Source organism: Rissa tridactyla, chromosome 7 (assembly GCF_028500815.1).
Source record: "Rissa tridactyla isolate bRisTri1 chromosome 7, bRisTri1.patW.cur.20221130, whole genome shotgun sequence".
Classification (NCBI taxonomy): domain Eukaryota; kingdom Metazoa; phylum Chordata; class Aves; order Charadriiformes; family Laridae; genus Rissa; species Rissa tridactyla.
The window spans coordinates 11027592-11046448 of NC_071472.1; the positions used below are offsets into that span (position 1 = coordinate 11027592).

The following is an 18857-nucleotide window of genomic DNA, read 5'->3' on the forward strand; positions in this document are numbered from 1 at the left end:
GAATCATTTAGGTTGGAAAAGACCCTTGGGATCATCGAGTCCAACCATCAGCTCCACTCTACAAAGTTCTCCCCTACACCATATCCCCAAACACCACATCTAAAGCCCCTTAGAGCCCCTTCCAGTGCCTGAAGGGCTACAGGAAAGATGGGGAGGGACTCTTTATCAGGGAATGGAGTGGTAGGATGAGGGGTAGTGGTTTTAAACTGAAAGACGGTAGATTTAGATTAGATATCAGGAAGAAATTCTTTACTGTGAGGGTGGTGAGGCGCTGGCCCAGGTTGCCCAGAGAAGCTGTGGCTGCCCCATCCCTGGAGGTGTTCAAGGCCAGGCTGGATGGGGCTTTGAGCAGCCTGGTCTAGTGGGAGGTGTCCCTGCCCAGGGCAGGGGGGTGGAACTACATGACCTTTAAGGTCCCTTCCAGCCCCTGTCGCCGTATGTCGCCGCGCTCCCCTGCCTGTCGCCGCATTGCACTGCGGCGCTCCCGCCCGGCCCCGCTCCGCCGCGAGCCGCGCCCAATCAAGAGTTCCCGCCGCCTCCGCCCCACCCTTCCCCGCTCGCCCATTGGCTGGGGCCGCTGCCGAGGGCGCTGCCTCCATGGCGACGCGGCGGAAAGGCAGTCGAAGATGGCCGTCGAGCCGGGCGGCGGGCGCCCCTGGCCCTACTGCCGTTACCGGCCGCTGCTCGCTGCTTTTGCCGCCGCGCTGCTGCTTCTTTCTCCCTCCTCTTCTTCCTCTTGTCACCACCGCGTGCCCAGCGGCGAGGAGGTGGGGCCGCCGCGGGAGCCCCTTAGGCGGCGGGGGGTGAGGGGTGAGGGGCGAGGGGTCCTCCGTTTCCCGCTCGCGTTGTGAGGGGAGCCCCGGTCTGTCCCCTCACGGCTGCCCCGGGCCGAGGCGTGCGGGGTGTCCCCCTCCCTCCTCAGCGGGTGTTTAGTGGCTGACCGGCGCGGCAGGGCGCGAGGAGAAGGGCGGGAAGGGTTTTTGCTTGAAAAACAGACAAAAAGCGGCTCCTCTAAACGAAAAGCAGCGAAGGGCCTGGGAGCGCTGGTTGTCGCGGCTGTCTGGGTGAGCTGCCTCATCCAGCAGCTTGTTCGTCTCCCTGCCAGGTTGTCTATCGAGTTCCTCTTAAGGAAAATCATGTCTTGAAGAGAAATGTGGATCAACAGCTAAGAATCAAGATTATATACGACAGAAGTGTTGAGGAGTGAGTATGATGTTGTGCGTTTTTCTTTCTCTTCGTATCTGAGAATGAATTTCCTATTAACTACAGCTTGTTCAAACGTTTTCTTTTGTTTTAAATACAGTTTGCTACCTGAGAAAAGGCACCTTATAAAGGTATGTCATATTTGCTTCTCTCTTTTATTTGTACATATCTTATTATGTGGATGAAGTTAAGGCTTTGCCAGTCCAAAGCCTTTAATTAAAGGCTTTGAATACCAGCCAATTCGTATCCTCTAGCCAGGGAAACCAAGGCTTTGTGTACAGATTATGCCTCCGTACCAAATACTTCCAGTGTTCTGATTAACATTGTTTGGTAGGTGCTTGCTGTATCCCAATGTGCAGAGGTTTCAGTGAGCAATATGTATATAGTTTTTAAAGGTTTTTTGGCACCAGAAAGAATACTTCAAATATCTCTCGTGGCTTCTTTTGAGATACTGTGCAAGTAAGGAGTAAAAGAGTGCAGCAATCAGGGTTGAGGATTGCAGAGAGAGAGGAGCTCCTAGAAATTTCTCATGGACTGTTTGTTCCCAGTGACCAGTAAGTTCAGGGCTGAAATGAATTCAGCCTCTTTGAAGCTGTACATTCAAATTAGTACTTCTCGTTTTGTTATTCCGATAACAAAATAAGGGAATATTGAAAAAAATATTTGGGAATATTGAAACAAAATCTTTCTAAGATATATTGATAACAATTAAACTTCTTAGGAAGTCTATATTTCAGCTATTCTGCTATACCACAGCATCTGGCAAGTTTCATGTAACTTGGTAGTTAATGCTTGTGAGGTGAGTTATGTCCGCGCTGCTACTGGGTGACTTTTATTTTTGTTCTATTTAGAACAAACTTTTTCCACAAGCTATATCTTATTTGGAGAAGACATTTCAAGTGCGCAAATCCTCGGGTACTATATTACTAAGCAGGTATGTGAAAGTTTGTTGAAAATCGCTTGTTATATTTGATGTTTAACATTGTGTTGTATAGACTCTAAGATGTAAAAAATGCTCTCCTGAATCGGACCAGTGAGCCATCTGTCCCAGTGCTGGTAGCAGATGTTATTTAGGGAGAATATACAAATCTGCTGACCTTCCATGATCAACACATGTTAAAGGGTACACGTGCCCTTTATTTAGGCATCCTAAGGTTTAGGATGGATATTAGGAAACCTTTAGGCTTAGGATGGATATTAGGAAAAGTTTCTTCACAGAAAGGGTTATCAAAGATTGGAACAGGCTGCCCAGGGAAGTGGTGGAATCGCCATCCCTGGAGGTATTTAAAAGATGTGTAGATGTGGTGCTGAGGGACATGGTTTGGTGGTTAATGGGTGGACTCAATGATCTTAAAGGTCCCTTCCAACCTAGACAATTCTATGATTCTATGCTGCCTGTTTTCTTTTACATGTACTCCTATCTATGAACCTGTTTGTAATCTCTCTTTGAACCTGTGGATACTCCATTAGCAACTGAAAGCATTAGATCTTCCAGAGCAGGGTAACTAACAATTCTCACTGTGGAAGTTACATTAAATACCTCTATTATAGTGTTGTTGGGTGCTGTAAGACTATTCTACAGTTTCTTTTTGATTATAAACCAGTGCTGACTGTCTTTCATGTTTGATTGAAGGCAGTGTGCGACAAACCAATATTTGAGGAGGAAAGCTGACCCTCACAGATACTGCCTAGGAGCCTGCGCACAGCATACAAGATGTGGGCCAGTTATAGTTCCTGAGAAACACCTCCAGGTAAGCTAAGCCATCCAGGTGCTTCTTAACCTTTGAAGTATTATTGTATGTAGAAATTACTAAAAAAGTTAATATTGCTAACAGTGACCTGTTTGCAGGAGATCGCTAAGTTTGAGTGACAGAATAGAGCAACTTTAGTGGTTGAACCAAAAGTTAAATAAAAGTGGACCATTTACTGTTCTCTGAGCCTGTGTTATAATGAACTGTACAAAGAGGATGAGATTCAAAGCTTGTTAAATTGCAACTAATCAATTAATTATTTTCCATGGTCAATGAATCAGATTTTCACAGAATTAATGATACATGTTGATATTTTTTGAAGAGGTTATTCACTGAACCAGGAACACGGTGCAGGAAATGCTTCTGACTTGTTTCCTTGCATGAATGTTTGATTAAACTGTAGTATGTGATCACTAGATTTCTTTCTTTCTCTTAGCTTCAAGTTTCAACTACAGTATTCAAAACATACAAGATCACATGTGAAATGCATTTGCTACTTATGTATACTATTTCTGTGAGCCAATTTTTTTTTATGTTGTAGGAAATAAAGGGTGCTAATTTTGGGATATCTAGCTTGGCAGGCGCTTTTTTTTCAAAAGCTGCCATATTCCTAGTGTCTGATAAATCAAAAGAGCTAGTCGTTTGAAAGTTATTCCTTGGGCCTGATCTTGTTTACTGTCTTCATAGGAAGTTTTCTCATCTTCTGCTGTCTTGCAGTGGGATTTATTGTTGGCTTCAGGCTAGTTGAATTTTGTCATGCAAAATTTCTGTCATACCTAATGTATTTTAATTGTTCCATTTGAACATTGTCAAAGCAATGCAGGGTGTGCAATGGGAGTGAATGGCACTGCAGACCCACGGGTACACCTGACCAAGAAGGGGTTCGAGATGCTGACTTTGTACTTTACGTTAGTGCTCTCACTACTGAAAGGTGTGGCCATGAAAATATCATCGCATATGCAGCCTACTGCCAACTGGAAGCTGAAATGGACAGGCAAGTATTTGCTCTGGTACAAGCTCTTTTTTTAATTAAACTTTCAGGTTTTTAAATTGTTCGTATGTGGAGTATAATTGTTTGCCTGTGTTGTATAGTATAGCAAAGTAGAAGTCATTATTGAAATAAAGACAAGCACTACCTTCATGTAAAACCACATAACAATCAAATAGTGCTTAACTTGCAAAGCTGAGGCATTTAAGTCAAAGCTAATCCTCCACTGTTATTGCCTAAACTTTCTCTCAAGATCCTGCTTCTGTTGAAGTAAATGTGATACTTTCACAAATTTAAAGAAGATTGCAAATAGGCCCTACTTAAGCGGCTTTTGTTTCTAGTTGGTTGTAGTCATTGTAACAGGCACTTTGTACCTCTGTAATATCTTACCTAAAATTCAGATCTCCTATACTGTTGTCACTAACACTTGTGCAGAATACTGAATATAGAGATTGATCCCATTCCATCCCTCCTTATTTCAACAGTAAACTAGTAACTGTATTATTAACAGACTAGTCAGTAGTGACTGGGGAAGTTGTTTGGAAAAACTTTTTTTTACATTAGTATCTGTTTTCTTTTAAATATTCTGCCTCTTCAAGCGAATATAATTTGAATTTGCTAGTGTTTTACTGAAAACAACTTAATTTTAAAACTCTCTTCCAGGCCAATAGCAGGATATGCGAACTTGTGTCCAAATATGATTTCAACGCAAGCTCAGGAATTCGTTGGCATGTTGTCTACAGTGAAACATGAGATTATCCATGCACTGGTAAGGGTTGATGTTATAAAATGCTTTTCCCTGAAATTTGTGCCTGCTTCCTCACATACCTCCAGCTTGTTCCTAGAGAAGGATGTTTGGTGGATGTAATCTCTTGCTTTGCCTTCTTCAATTTGTATGATAATTGCCTTGAAGTGCGGTACTTCCAGAGTGTTTGCTGCAGGAGTGGTAACTCTTTCGTGGCATTTGACTTTGTATGTGAATGTCTCAGCAAAGGTTTCAGTGTGCTTGGTTTTTAACTTGAAGGGTTTCTCTGCTGGACTGTTTGCATTTTACCGTGATGATGACGGAAAACCTTTGACTACAAGATATGCAGATGGACTCCCTCCTTTTAATGAAAGGTATTTTATTTTTTTGTCCCTCTCAGTACTTCCATTGAAGGATGTTTTCACCTTGCCTTTTTAGGATGTATTCTTGCCTGTTGAAAATCCATCTTGATTCCATTATTAGAATGCTTTGCCTTTATTATGTTGAAACATTGGTGTGTGGCGTTTTCTTAGTCTTTCTTTACGTTGGCATTAAGCACCTATATTATCCACGTATATTACAAACTAAGACAGGATTTCATTTATCAGGAGGCTTGAAGTTAAGCATTAAAATTACCCATGCTTAAATTTCAATTTTTGCTGAACATCTGACTAAATTGGGCCTGGTATTTTCTGTAGTCAGTGCTGTTCGTTTTTAAGATATATAATTCAAGGTTTATGGTTATGCAGAACTGGAAAAGTGTGTAGTCTGCTGCGTGATTTTTCTGACTTGTTATTGAAACAGTTTGCTTTGTTTTTTTTTTCTTCATTTAGTTGATATTGTAAAAGTGTTCTTCAAGGGCTTTTTTGGAGGTGGAAGGGTAGAGAGCTTTTGGGTTTGTTCACCATTCTTTTTATAATAGCAATTCTGAGGATTTTTATTTCATTCCTTACACTTTTGGTAACTGTACAAAATATGTCTTGAGCCTATAGGCATCTTTTTAATACTCTGGCTTATTAAATTGGAGTTGTGTATATAATAAATGCATATCTTACAAAGGAGAAATGTTGCCTAATAAACTTAAACCTCAGAAAGCAAGAGTAAGTATAGAGATTATTCATGATTCTGTTTCTTACAGAGGTAAATCCTTGCACAGTAGCGTGTATTTGTGGGAAAGATTTGTAACCAAAACGTTCTTCTTACAGTCTAGGTTTATATCAGTGGAGCAATAAAGTCGTTCATAAAGCAGTGAGGTTATGGGACATACGTGGTGGCAAAATGCTGCGCCATGCTGTGTATCTTCTGGTAACACCTCGTGTAGTTGTAAGTGTGGATTAACTTAAACTTTTACATTTTGTATGCCAAGGTTGCCGTCACATTCTCAGGTCATAAATATTTCTTATTCTTCTTTAAGAAGTAATAACCTAACATTGAGTACCTTTTTCCTGAAAGCATGACCCAAAGACTATGCAGTTAGGATGGTGTGATTAGTTGAGAGGGTGTATCCAAAGTAAAGTGGAAAATGGTTGATATCGTATGAAATAAATAAATTGATATAGTAAGAGACAATGAAGGGACTGGGAAGTAAATTATAAAAAGGTTAAGCAAAAATGGTATGAATAGGTACCTTAATCCTACTCTTTAGATGTTTTCCTACAGACTTAGCCACTGAGTACTCCTGTTGCCTTAAGAGATAGTGTTGTCACTGCTTTTCTAATTTATAAGTTCATCCTATTTTCTACTTTTTTTCTTTAAAAACATTGTTTTTATCTTTTTTTCTAATTCTGTCAATTACAAAATAATGCAGTTAACATTTTGTCATGTTTAAAAATAAATTCCTCAAGTATTCTTGGAAATCTTTATCGCTTCCTACGCCTCTGACTCTCCTCCCTGCCCCAGACAGAACATATGCTTAAGTGTAATAAACAGGGATTGGAAATAAGTTACAGTGTTAATCCTATTTGGCCACAAATAATCTTTTTGTTTGATTTAAATCTGTAACACAGTATATAGAGTAAACTTGGTTTAATTACCCTTGTTTTGAAAATTGGCTGTGCTGGTCAAACCGTTCAGAGTGTTAAAGGTGCTCCTAGGTAGTGCTGCATGGCAAAGGCCGGGCTTCTGACCGCGAGACCACACCATTGTTGTGATGCCTCTTAAGATTTTCAGATATTTTGCAGAAAACATTTTCCTATGCAAAACCAGTTGATACTTTCAGCTTCTTAATAGAAAAGTGTTTTTTCTCTGAAATGTTTGACAGAAACAGGATTGTGGTGTTCCTACATTGTTTGGGTTTCTTGTTGCCTTTTTACATGGTCTTCAGTGTATACATGCTGTTCTCAGCTAATTCTGTTGCTGTTTTATTCTTGTAAACTTCCATGTTTTTATTTCCAGGAGATAAGTAGACAGATTGTTAGGGTTTGTGTGGGGGTACTTGCAGGCTTAGTCAGCCTCTGAGTAGGAGAAGTGTTTTGCATTCAGAAGAAAACAAGATTGTAGAAAAATAAATGCTGAATTACTTAAAAAAGATAATTCTAGAAGATTAGGACTGCATATGGGTATCCATCTCAATATTTTGAGAGTTGTGTTGAAATGTTTTCTTTCTAGGAAGAAGCTCGAAAACATTTTAATTGTCCAATTCTGGAGGGAATGGAGCTTGAAAATCAAGGAGGCATGGGTACTGAGCTCAATCACTGGGAGAAAAGATTGTTGGAGGTTAGTCCTGATATTAGGAATGCAGGGGGATGTGGGAATGTCTGCTCCCCTGCCTTTGTTTTTAGTGGTTTCTACTGGAGCCTTGAAAATGCAGGTGTATCAAACCTCAGCGAAATAAATCACAAACAGTACTACAAATACTTAAATGTCCAATTTCTAGATAGATGTATCTTTTTTCCTTATTGCTAAGTCTCAGAGCGTGAGTGTGAGATAAGCTGATTACTGAAAAACTAAATGTCTCTTACTTTTGTCTGCCATTTACCCTTTTGAGAAGGTATATTCCCTTTTTAGGGGAAAGGGTGTATTCCTTTGAGTCAATTCAACTTTGTCACCCTCTGCCTCTTATACATCAAATATTTGATGGTTCTGTCTATTCATTATCTTGACCTCATCTTTATTCATTTGCCCTGGGGTTAGCTTTTGCCATCTTGACTCCAGAACCTCATCCGACCAAAGAAACACTTACTCTCCTCCTGACATTTAATCCAATTTTTATTTATAACTTTGTGTTGTGTGATATTTTTGGCAGAGATACACTTTGTACAGGGATACATTGTTATCTGCAGTGAGGTAAACAAGAAGGGAAATGCTTTGAGACCTTTTTGTGGAAATAATCTTGAAAAATGCATCTTTCTTGAGACTGAAATTGTTAGCTTTTCCTGCTTTTTAGCAACCTTTGATGTGGAACAGTAGTTTAAAGCCAACTGGAAAGACTGCCATTAGAATGAGGATACTTCTATGGATTGAATAGGATTAGCAAAAAGGAGACAATTACTTTTCTCCTTTACACCTTTCCAGAGAAAGTTTCTATCTGGAAAATAACCCACATGGTCTGATTTTGGTCTTGGTCCAACTCTCATTGAGTATTGTAGTGATAGCAAATTTGGCGCTAATAAGTCTTCTGGTGCTAACTCCACCTAAGTACACTAGTGGAGAGAGAAGGCTTGAAAACTATAAGTTTTGAAGAAATTCTAGAAATGAGATGAGGTTCAGTAATAGAAATCCTAGAGTTGTGTAATTAAGGGTGAGTGACTTTTGCTGTAAGCCTGAAGTTTCTCAGACAAAAATGAGTAGAAAAAAGACATGGGTCTTAAAATTGCTAGTTATAAGATGATTAGGAAACTCCAACGTGACTGGAGTCACTCTTTGAGGATGGTGTGAATTTATTTTTAAATGAGATGGAAAATTCCACTTCCACGCTAATAAAGGTTCCTTTGGAGTGCTGTGCTCCTTTAGACGTGTGTCCTGTGGACCTTGCTCCTGAAAAGAACTACTAGAAATTCCAGGTAAATTAAAAATCAGTCTTCCATAAGACAAGTAAATGAGCTTGGCTTTCAGCTTACCAAAAGGAGACAGAAGAAGGGGTGTGATAAATATGCTGGAAGAAGGAAGAGTTTTATTTTACCTAACGGAAAATGAGTACACGTTGGTGATAAGGTTTCACTGGAATTTGGAATGAGATTTCTGACTTCTCAAATTCTGAAGTTTGTATGGTGGAGCAGGGAAGGGGGCCGCACCTTTGATTCCTTCTGTGAGAGAGGTTGGGATTTGATTGTCAAGAGTAAGAAGGGACTGGAAATAAAATGCTTTTTCATAGGAAGCATTTTCGTACAATAACGATTTTCATGGCTTGCTAATAGTAACTGGTAACTTTCAGAATGAAGCGATGACTGGATCCCATACACAAAATCGAGTCTTTTCCAGGATCACCTTAGCATTAATGGAAGACACAGGGTAAGAATTCATAAGAATGGGGGTTTTTTTGGTTCATTGATGTTTGGTTTTCATTGTACTTGATTTTATTTGGAATTGATGCACTTGTGCTTATCTGTCTGCAACACAGTAGATAATTGGTATAATTAGCATTACATCAGACACGGAGTTATACCTAGTATGTTAATTTTTCTTTTCATATTTCAAAATCCATACATTCTTAATCTAGCCTTAAAAAACCACGCTTTTCAATGCATAGTATTATTTGTAATGTCTGTTTACTTTTTTTTTCTTACTGTAAGTCTTCTCTCAGTTGCATGCAGTAAACATCGATTATTTTTTCAGCTCTTCTTGCCTATAGAAAGCATACATGGAGGAAAAGCAAAATGGTCTAAAATTTCATCTTTCTGTATGCATCGTTCCTTTGCGGATCACAACACATTGCTGTTGAACAAATAAGCAATAAAATTTTCTTTTAGTTCATTGTGACTTGAAAAATAGTGGAATTGTAATATATTTTCTTGTAGGCAGAAAGGGATGCAGTTTCCCTTTTTCTTCATTTGAAGACCTTAAGGCATAGTATGAAGTTCTTTGAACTGCTGTCTTGTTAATCAGAACACGAATGTTTGAAGTAACTATATTCTCATTTCAAAATACCTTTACAGCTGGTATAAAGCAAATTACAGCATGGCAGAGAAATTAGATTGGGGACGCAATAAAGGCTGTGACTTCGTAATGAAGAGCTGTAAATTCTGGATTGACCAAAAGAGACAAAAGTAAGAATACAGTCTTTTTAAAAAATTAAGAGGAAACCCTGATGCTTTTTGATTTTTACATTTGTCCTTCAAATGCAACTCAGTAAAAACAAATAGAGGTAGATACAGATTAACAAGTACCTTTGGAATGCACCTAAGAAGGAGCACACCAAATATATTAAGAACAGAAGAATCCCACTCAGTAAATACAGAGACAAACATCTTAGGGTGTAGAATGCATTTATGCTGTAAGAGGGCTATGTTTTGGGGGGTGGGGGGAATACTTAATCTAAAAGTGTTTGCTTTCTTATTTTGTCCCTTTTAATTGGAAATGCAACCGGTATCATTTTGCATTACTCAATTGTACTTAAAGCAACAGAAGGAGATGATAGCTATCTTCAAAACAAAGCCTGCCTTGTTTGTCTGTTACAATACTCATAAATTTCTAGGACACAGCTGCATAGTGGGTCTGTTTTGCTTGTATGTTTTTTCTTTAAAGTTTACAAAGCAATGTCATTAAAACTAAATACATGAGTGCATTGTAACTTTGTTTGCTAGCTTGATATTCTTTAAATTAGAAAGGTCATAACCAGACAAATAAGAATAATTAGCCTCCAGAGAAGAAGTTGGTGCTTCTTTGCGTGATTGACCGAGTGTGGGGGAGAGTGGGAACAGCCAGTCTTGACAGACTGCTTAGTTAAATTATGAAAAACAGTTAAAGTGATCTAATGTGACTTTTTTTTTTTTTTTTTGAGGAGGCAATTAATCAGTCCATACTGCGACACTTTGAGGAGTAATCCTTTGCAGTTAACCTGCAGACAGGACCAAAGAGCAGTAGCAGTGTGCAACTTGCAGAAGTTTCCAAAGCAGTTACCTCAGGAATATCAGGTATAATGGATTTTGCTTTACCTAGTAACTAAGTGTTTTCGTTCTTGTGCTTTGCAGCCAGGTGACTATATGTGGTTGCATTTTATTTTTTTTCTTCTGAACTAGTAGATGAGAGTAGATATTGTGAAAAATTGTCTGCTTAATTTATTATAAGGAGTCTGGAGGCTGAAAAAACGCCTTGTGATCTTAGTAAAACAATAAAGATGTCACTTGGCCATTGGAAACACTGCTGTATAATACAAGTCCCCCAGAATGTTTTGTTTGATGTATTTCTTCACCCAGTCTGCCTCGTGTCATTGCACGCAGAGAAATTTGTTCTTTTTCATCCCAGAGAATGCTGATTGCAAAGCTGGGGCGGGGGGTGGGGTGGGGTGGGGGAGCGGTACATGTAAATGTGAATCTCTGTATTATTTAAGTATTCCTAAATACTTCTGGCTCACCTCGTTCATGGATTGCCATTAATAGCATTCCTCAGTAGTAATAGCTGATATTCTTAGAGCTGTAGTGATTGGTTCTATTTAAAAACCAGTTGTGCACTTGGCTTTGCGCAAACTGCTTCACTGCTTGTTTTTGTTTTGCAGTATTTTGACAATCTTAGTGGAGTACCAGCAGAAGAATTGCCTTATTATGGTGGCTCAGTAGAAATTGCTGATTATTGTCCCTTTAGTCAAGAATTTAGTTGGCATTTAAGTGGTGAATTTCAACGCAGCTCAGACTGTAGAATAATTGAAAACCAACCAGGTCAGTTTTCAAGACTTCAGTATGGTATTTAAGAGACTACATTTACTAATCTGGAATGGGCTTGCTATGTATTCAAACTAACTGGATGTGAAATTAGTTTTACAGTACTAGCTGTGTAAAAGCTGTGCTGGGTTGAGAAGCACAGCACAACTACCTTGTACACCTAGGAAGCAAATGCTCACATCTAATACAAGAATTGCATAAGAGCTGAACAGAAATTAACCCTAAGTAATGCAAATGTAAGAGAAAGGGCAGGGAAGGGTGTTGGTTCATTGGTTGTTTTTTGAATCTCTGAAAAATAATTCCACTTCCCAGCTTTGTAGATTTTTGTTCAAGGCAAGGAGCTTTGCGAATTACTAGAAAAAGGGCTTGTCTCCTAGGGTAGTACATGAACTTCCAATATTGCGGAGCTCCAGAATGCTGTGCTGTAGGATATTACCTGTCTGTGCAGTTGTCTCAAAATAAACGAATAAACACCCTCTGCGCTCAAGTCAGCAATCACATCCTGGGGACAAACATATCCCCATAGTTGTAATGAAATGTGCTGCTTTTTTTTTTTTTTTTTTAAATCTTGGATTTCTTCCCACTTTATATTCAAGACAGTATAATTCCTAAATTGATAATGATTAACGGTCTGAAAGATTTCAGAAATAAACCTTGAATTGAGTGTGGAGACATTGACTAATTATAGCATATTAAGTTTCTGTTCCCCTAGGAAGTTGCAATTCAGTATATTCTTTCTACCTTAGATCCTACCAAAAACTACGGTGCAGAGAAATACGGACCAAACTCTGTATGTCTTATTCAGAAGTCTGCTTTTGTCATGGAACAGTGCAGGAGGAAACTCAGTTACCCTGACTGGGGTAGTGGATGTTACCAGGTAAGTATGTGTTGGGTTTTTATCTTTATTTTTTTAAATAACACCAAAGGAAAAAGTCAGCCATAAAATGTAGGCTGCTTGTTAGAGCTGTTAGAACTTTGCATTGGACACTGCGCATGATCTTCTCTGCCTTAAATCACTAGACTATATGATATGCTTTGACAGTAAATGTCTTCCGACCATAAGCCTGTAGTTTAGATCGCGCATCAAGTTAAGCGTGTGGCTACTGGGATGGCTGGTGTGTTACTTCCAGGCTTGCTAAGGACTTCATCTGTGTTATTCCTGTGACAGTTTATCCACAGCTAAGTAGGAAAACTTATATAAGAATCTTCTGTTGTTGAAGCTTAATGTTAATTAGTCACTCTGATGTTTCAAAGGTGGAAAGCACAGTGCACACGTCACTTATTTTTTCATTATCCTCCTTCTCCTCAGGACTATCTCACTAAAGTCTTCACTTTCAACAACAGCACAACTCTAAAAAAAAAGTAGTCATTAGCAGAAGCCAAATTTTACTTGTTCTCAATTGATGATCTGCATAATTGCACAAAAAGAGTATAGTCAATGCTTTAAAGCATTCCTGGACCAAATAGTTGCTCTGAGTGCATTAAAATATTTGCAGTTAATGTGTGCTGCTATACTGGCTGCTTACTGCATGTAGGATTTACTTACTGAAAGAACCTCTAAACCCCAAAACATATTTCTGATAAATCATAATACAGACTTGTCTTTATTTTATTTTAAGGTTTCTTGTTCTCCACAAGGGCTGCACGTTTGGGTGAAGGACACAGCATACTTGTGCAGCCGCTCAGGTCAGGTATTAACTGTGAGCATTCAGATGAATGGCTGGATACACGTTGGGAATCTGATTTGCCCAGCCTGTTCGGACTTCTGCGACTCCTGTCCCCCAGAGCGGGATCCTCCAGCTTCTAACTTAACAAGAGCTGCACCAATCGGTAGGTTGCCTGATTTGCTGAAGTGAAACTTAATATTAAACATCTGAAAACTAAAGGTTTGTGTCAGCTCTGACTGTCGGGGAACAGGAAAGGAGTTAACTAGGTGTAGGAGTTAACGGAAGATGGCAAAGGTGCCCAGCTTTTTACTGTGCAGTCGTGCAGGATAGTGGCTGACATAGGAGAAATGTGTCTGAAATGTAACTACTTCGTGTCATGTCTCCTTCTGGTAATCATCCCAGAAATCTAGCTTTAGCCTAGCAGTTTACCAGAAAATCTGGTCTGTGTTTTGGAGGCTGTATCATTATAACATTCAAAATTATCACTTCGGCGGTGAGTTCTCACTTGTGTAACTTCCCGTTGACAATGTTAATGCTGTAATCCAGAACACGAAAGATAGGTGTCAGTTTGCTTTTTGAGGGAGGAAAACTCAATTCACTGACTACCAGTTAATGTTTTGGTAAGAAGAGATGGCATTCTAAAAAGCCACTTGAGGAAAGAGAACAGTCTTTACAGTATTTTGCACTAGTGGCTTATTTTTAAGCCCTTATCCAGTTCTTTAATTGCTGGACCTGCTGTCTCTACTGCAATTTTCAAGGAAAAAATAAACCTGTTCAGTTTACCTGCACACTCAACTTTTTTTTTTTTTTTCAAAGAGGTGCACTTGGGTTTGTGTGTGCCATTTCAAATAGTTTCATTTTGTCTCAGAGATGGCAACATTTCAATGGTTGGTGGAATGAGTCCTATAGGTTAGATTTTAGAATGAGAAAGCTGTAACCCAGGAGGTTCACATCTTCTAGCATCCATCTGAATTCGTGCTTGGGGTTTCTCTCACACATATATATGTGTGAGAGAAATATATATTCTCTATCTAGAGAGAGAGAGAGAGAGAGAGAGAGATATCTATACACACACACACACAACTGTTTTTACGTGTGCAAGTTTACATTAGTGTCCATGGTTTTCTTAAGCCTCGTGGCTGTGTGATTACCTACCATATGGACAAACTCCCTGATTCATGTATTTGGGGTGTGTGTGAAAAGTATTAATAAAACAATCTTTTGAGAGTCTCTAGCTTCTCCACAGACATGACGTAGGGAACTTCTGCTCTTTTTGTGCAATACCAATAAATATTTCTTATTTGTTCTTCTAATTGCTATTAGCGAAGGAATGCAGAAATTTATTTAACTGTAAAGGGAATAATCACGTTATTTGGTTGGTTTGAATTCCTAGCCTTGAAAGCTAGAATAAATCGGTGCAGATTACTGCAAGTGTGTTTTGGGTCTTTGGTGTTTTCTAGTGTTCTCTTTGTTATTTTATCTTCTCTTTAAATATAAAATTTATAAGCTTTATGGTGTTTGTTTTTTTATTTTAGACTTATGCTCCTGCTCGTCTAGCCTGGTTGTAACCCTTTGGCTATTGATGGCTAATTTAATTCCCCTGCTAACAGGGTTATTTCTCTGCGCGTAGAGTTAAGCATGGGTCCAGAAGATGTTCCAAGGTGATACACCATCATGTTGCACTCCTTATTGTGGAGCACTGAGTTTTTGCCTCTGCAGGCAGCTGTCTTCTGCTGAACCTCATCTCTCCTGGCAAGTATCGGTACAGACAGTAGTCAGGGAGGTACTGACAAAAGCAGCCAGGGTTTGAGAGGAGGAAAATTTACCTTGTCATCTCAGTAAGTGCCAGTATTTTCCTGAATTGCAACCTTTTGATTTTTTTTGACACGTTAACAAGATCTCGTATGCCAACTGCATTAGACTACCTGGCAACTTGGTTGAGATTTGAAACAAGAACTCTTCTGTAATAGAACTGAGGGTTGTTTTTTTTTATGTCATCTGTGTGACTGGTAGCAAAGCATCCTCAAACTGGAAATATACCTCAGTGGTTTAGTCAAAAGCCATGTAAAAATCAGTTACTATCACTACTAATAACCAGGCCTAAACAGGTGTGGGAATTGTTTGTTTTGTCAATTCTTACAACTTATGGGGGGAAGAAATAATTCAGTGGGATAGACCAGTGGTTGGCAGTTGTCTCCACAACTGGATTCTGCAGCTTTGAGGCTTCTCAGAATTCATACAAGTTTGTGGGATAGTGGCTAATTCTTGGGGTTCACTTAAACCTTCCTACATGCACAAAGTGGAATTTCAGACTGGTAACCAAGACAACTGTCTAGAAATCCCATTCTCGTTTAGCATGTGCCAGTTCTACTGTGAAATTCAATACATGAAACGTTTGAATATTCTCGGAGTCATTTGCTAGGCAGATGCATTTCAGTACTGACACCCAGTCTGTAAAATTGGGATAGTTTTTCTCATTACTTTTAATTTTGTTGGCTTGTTTCTTAAATAATGGCATTATTATTTTTTTAAATAGTATGAACACAAACACAGCTGTTCTCACTTTGAAGGGCAAAGCAGTAGCGATGGCAGCTATAATCTTACAGGACCACATTGACTTCTCTAGACCAAAAACTATACTGAATGTGTGAAGAAGTCTGAACTGTCTTTTTTCTTTTTTTTTTTTTTTTCTCCCTCCATTTTTTCTTGGATATATAGCTGATAATCCAAATACTATGGATTATTTGAGTATTTGTAATAAGTTAGAGAATCAGACAGTTTGAACCACACGAGGGCGCACTTTGGTGCAAGATTAATCACTTGAATGACAGAATATGTAAGAGGAAGGAAATGGGCAAAATCTGTCTTGCTAAGGACAGGTGTTCTATAGGACACTCTTAAGGATGTTTTTATTTGTTTCTGACTCTATATAATGTGTTACAAATAACCCTGTTCAGAGTAAAAGAAACTCTTATGTGGTGCAATCCATTGTCTGTCCTGTTAGGATAGTTTTCATTCTTGGAAAAGTGTTAAACTTGAGGGAGCAGATGTGCCCAGTGCACTAAAAAACTCAAATATAGGGAGAAAGGTGATGTTACTCTGCTTCTTAAATGTGCTGTGATGTTAGAATTGTCAGTGACTAGATCCCTTTCTAAAATGAAGGGTAGGGGGATGGAAGGGGTAGGGAGTAAAATTGCTTTAGCTACAACTAAATTTGTTTAATAATAGGACTTCCATTGTAATTGTAAGAAAATCTTTGTGCCTACTGGACTTGGGGTTTTTTATTTATTTATTTATTTAAAGAAATTCTTACAACACTGCTGAGGCAAGGAAGCTGCAACCTACAACTGTCTGAAGGCATCGCAGTTGAGAGAGTACCTTGCACTGGGCTAGTTCCCCTTCTTAACTGCAGGTTAATTTTGCTTTGAATTATCCAAGGCCTAGGCTAGCCTTAAGTAGGTGTTTCTGAGAAGCAATATAAATTAGGAATCAAATGCTTTAAATGTGTAGAAATTCAAATTAAGAAACACTCAGATTAATAAGCAAATTATCTTAATATATGCACAATCAACAGTTGGTGTAAATTGATTCCTTGAGAAACATAAAGGTTTGAGAAGACATCTTAGGTCCCAGAGGTTGATATTGTATTTTTTGTCTGTTGTGCAATAATACAGTTTAAATGGTATCATTCAACAACAATGCTTTTGATACTTGAAAAGAAATTATTGGTTATTTTTTCTTACTGTGAAATATTTGCACTGTCTGAACTTTCTGGTTAACTTTATAACTGTTAAACTTTTTTACTGGTGTTAATTTATTGTGTGTGGTATTTGATATGCTAGTCTCCTGTCTGTGTAAGTGTGAACTTTGTCATATTTAATTGAGTATTTTTATTCTCTACACAGTTGTTTGTCTTGAGGGCTTTTCTTCTTTTATACTCTCGACCAGAGAATTAACTGAAAGATGGCTTAAAAAGTCGATGCTTACCTACTTCTGAATTGTATGCATTAAATAAAGAAAGAGGCTGTAGTGCATTGTACCTACAGGGAAAAATGTATCTGCCTGTCGGAGCTCTTGTCCTCAGATTCACCAGTACCTGCATCAGTGAACCCAGTGAAGTAAAACCATTACTGCCTTAATAATCTGAGATTTCAGTCATAATTTCTTTGACATGCAGCCCTGCAGCTGGCTGTGCACTGCAGAACTGGCCGTGGCTTTGGGAAGTTGAGGGGAGGAAGGTACTTTAGCCAGCAAAATCCAACACGTTCTGACCCGTCAGTGCAGTAGCAGCTGTAGCCGTATTGGAACTGCCCAGAAATGTGTCGAGTTCAACTTAAAGTGAGAATGAATTGGTGGCTGTCAAAAAGAGTATTTGAGTAAAACTGACTACCTCAGTTCTGTTTGAGTCTTCTAACCTGCTGTGAACTTCCACATCTTAAGAGGAATTAACTAAAAACATGTCTCAGGTTTTTAAGAGCATAACAAACACAGTAGGAAGCATAAGCCATTTTTGAGTGTAGAACACAGTAAAACTGTAGCTCAAACCAATCAGTTATGTAGCCTTAAGTGTAGTTTCCCCCGTAAAAGTCGGTATTGGTTTTAAATAAATAGAAAGTTTGCAGGTGCCTACTTTAGGTGTCCTGACTATATTGTGGCAAGTCCACCCTGCTGCATCTCTTGCGTGTGAAAACTTTGAAATATAGCCCAAATAAGCCTTTGTGTTTTCACCAGAGTAGACAGGGCAGCGGGAGCCCTGGAAATAGTGCTAAGAGATAAACAAGTTAGCTTGTCTGTAGCAGAAATGTTTTCAGTATGTGATGTCGCAGTTTTAATCTTTTTAAAACATTCCATGTTTGATTATGGAAGTAAATTTATCTTGCGGTTTCTTTTTACCCTGGCAGTTCAAGTCTCTAGCATTTCAGTTAGAAGTTGAGGCAAGTCATACTTTAGGAACACGTTTTTCTAGCGTTTCAAACAATTCCAAGGAGGAAGGATAGCTTTTGGCTGGAGGATGCAGCAAGTGAAATTCCACTGAAAAGCAGGCAATTCGTTCCTCTTGAAATGAGTTGAAGTCTTGGGGGGCTGTCACGGCCTTGGATGTAGGTTAATTACTGAAAGAGAATTTTTGACCCCCACTAATTGACTGTCAGTGCAATGCAGCCCATTCTTTCTGCTACACAGTAGTAAATTAGGAAGACTGATGTCACTTAAGAGCAGACATACCCACACTCCCTTGCGAGGGACAGTTTTTAAATCTTCCTGTCCTGCAAATCTTTCTGCTTGAATATCTTTCATCCTGTTGTCCCCACATTTCCTATGTGTGACTTTCAGCCTGCTGAGCAGGTCACGGTCTTTGCCCTGCAAGCTTGAACAACCAGCTTTCGCTTGGCTGAATGTATCGCTCCTCGGGATTTGCGCCTATTTGTATATTAAATAATGGGATCTTACACTACCAGACTTCCAAAGTGCAAGTATTGCCTTTTTTAATGTGAAGCTTACCTTGGAGATAAAACAACTGTTGTGAGGGAACTGGCTGACCTTGAACATGTGTTTCCTATTTTGGTACAGAATGTAAATATAGAACAAACTATTTTACATAGATTTTGACTGGATTGAGATATAAGGGCTAATTTTTGTTATTTATGGAGTAAAAATTTCCTTATTTTACTGTGTTAAAAAAAAGTATGT

General features: G+C 38.9%; 1 protein-coding gene across 1 annotated transcript; it reads left to right on the forward strand.

Annotated features, from left to right (window-relative positions):
• The first annotated feature begins 626 nt into the window (after nucleotides 1-626).
• LMLN (leishmanolysin like peptidase) lies at nucleotides 627-18819 on the forward strand. The gene is made up of 17 exons (XM_054209552.1): nucleotides 627-767; nucleotides 1106-1203; nucleotides 1304-1334; nucleotides 2055-2137; nucleotides 2837-2954; nucleotides 3770-3948; nucleotides 4606-4711; nucleotides 4967-5061; nucleotides 5893-6010; nucleotides 7295-7402; nucleotides 9060-9136; nucleotides 9781-9891; nucleotides 10626-10758; nucleotides 11340-11499; nucleotides 12249-12379; nucleotides 13122-13332; nucleotides 14705-18819. Exons 1-17 carry the CDS (start codon nucleotides 627-629, stop codon nucleotides 14797-14799), a joined length of 1995 nt encoding a protein of 664 aa, XP_054065527.1. The 3' UTR covers nucleotides 14800-18819.
• Nucleotides 18820-18857: the final 38 nt, after the last annotated feature.

Coding starts and splice junctions, on each gene's coding strand:
- LMLN (XM_054209552.1), top strand. CDS start 627: ATGGCCGTCGAGCCGGGCGGCGGGCGCCCCTGGCCCTACTGCCGTTAC. Junction 2,955..3,769: donor TTCCTGAGAAACACCTCCAG/GTAAGCTAAGCC, acceptor ACATTGTCAAAG/CAATGCAGGGTGTGCAATGG. Junction 4,712..4,966: donor ATGAGATTATCCATGCACTG/GTAAGGGTTGAT, acceptor TTTAACTTGAAG/GGTTTCTCTGCTGGACTGTT.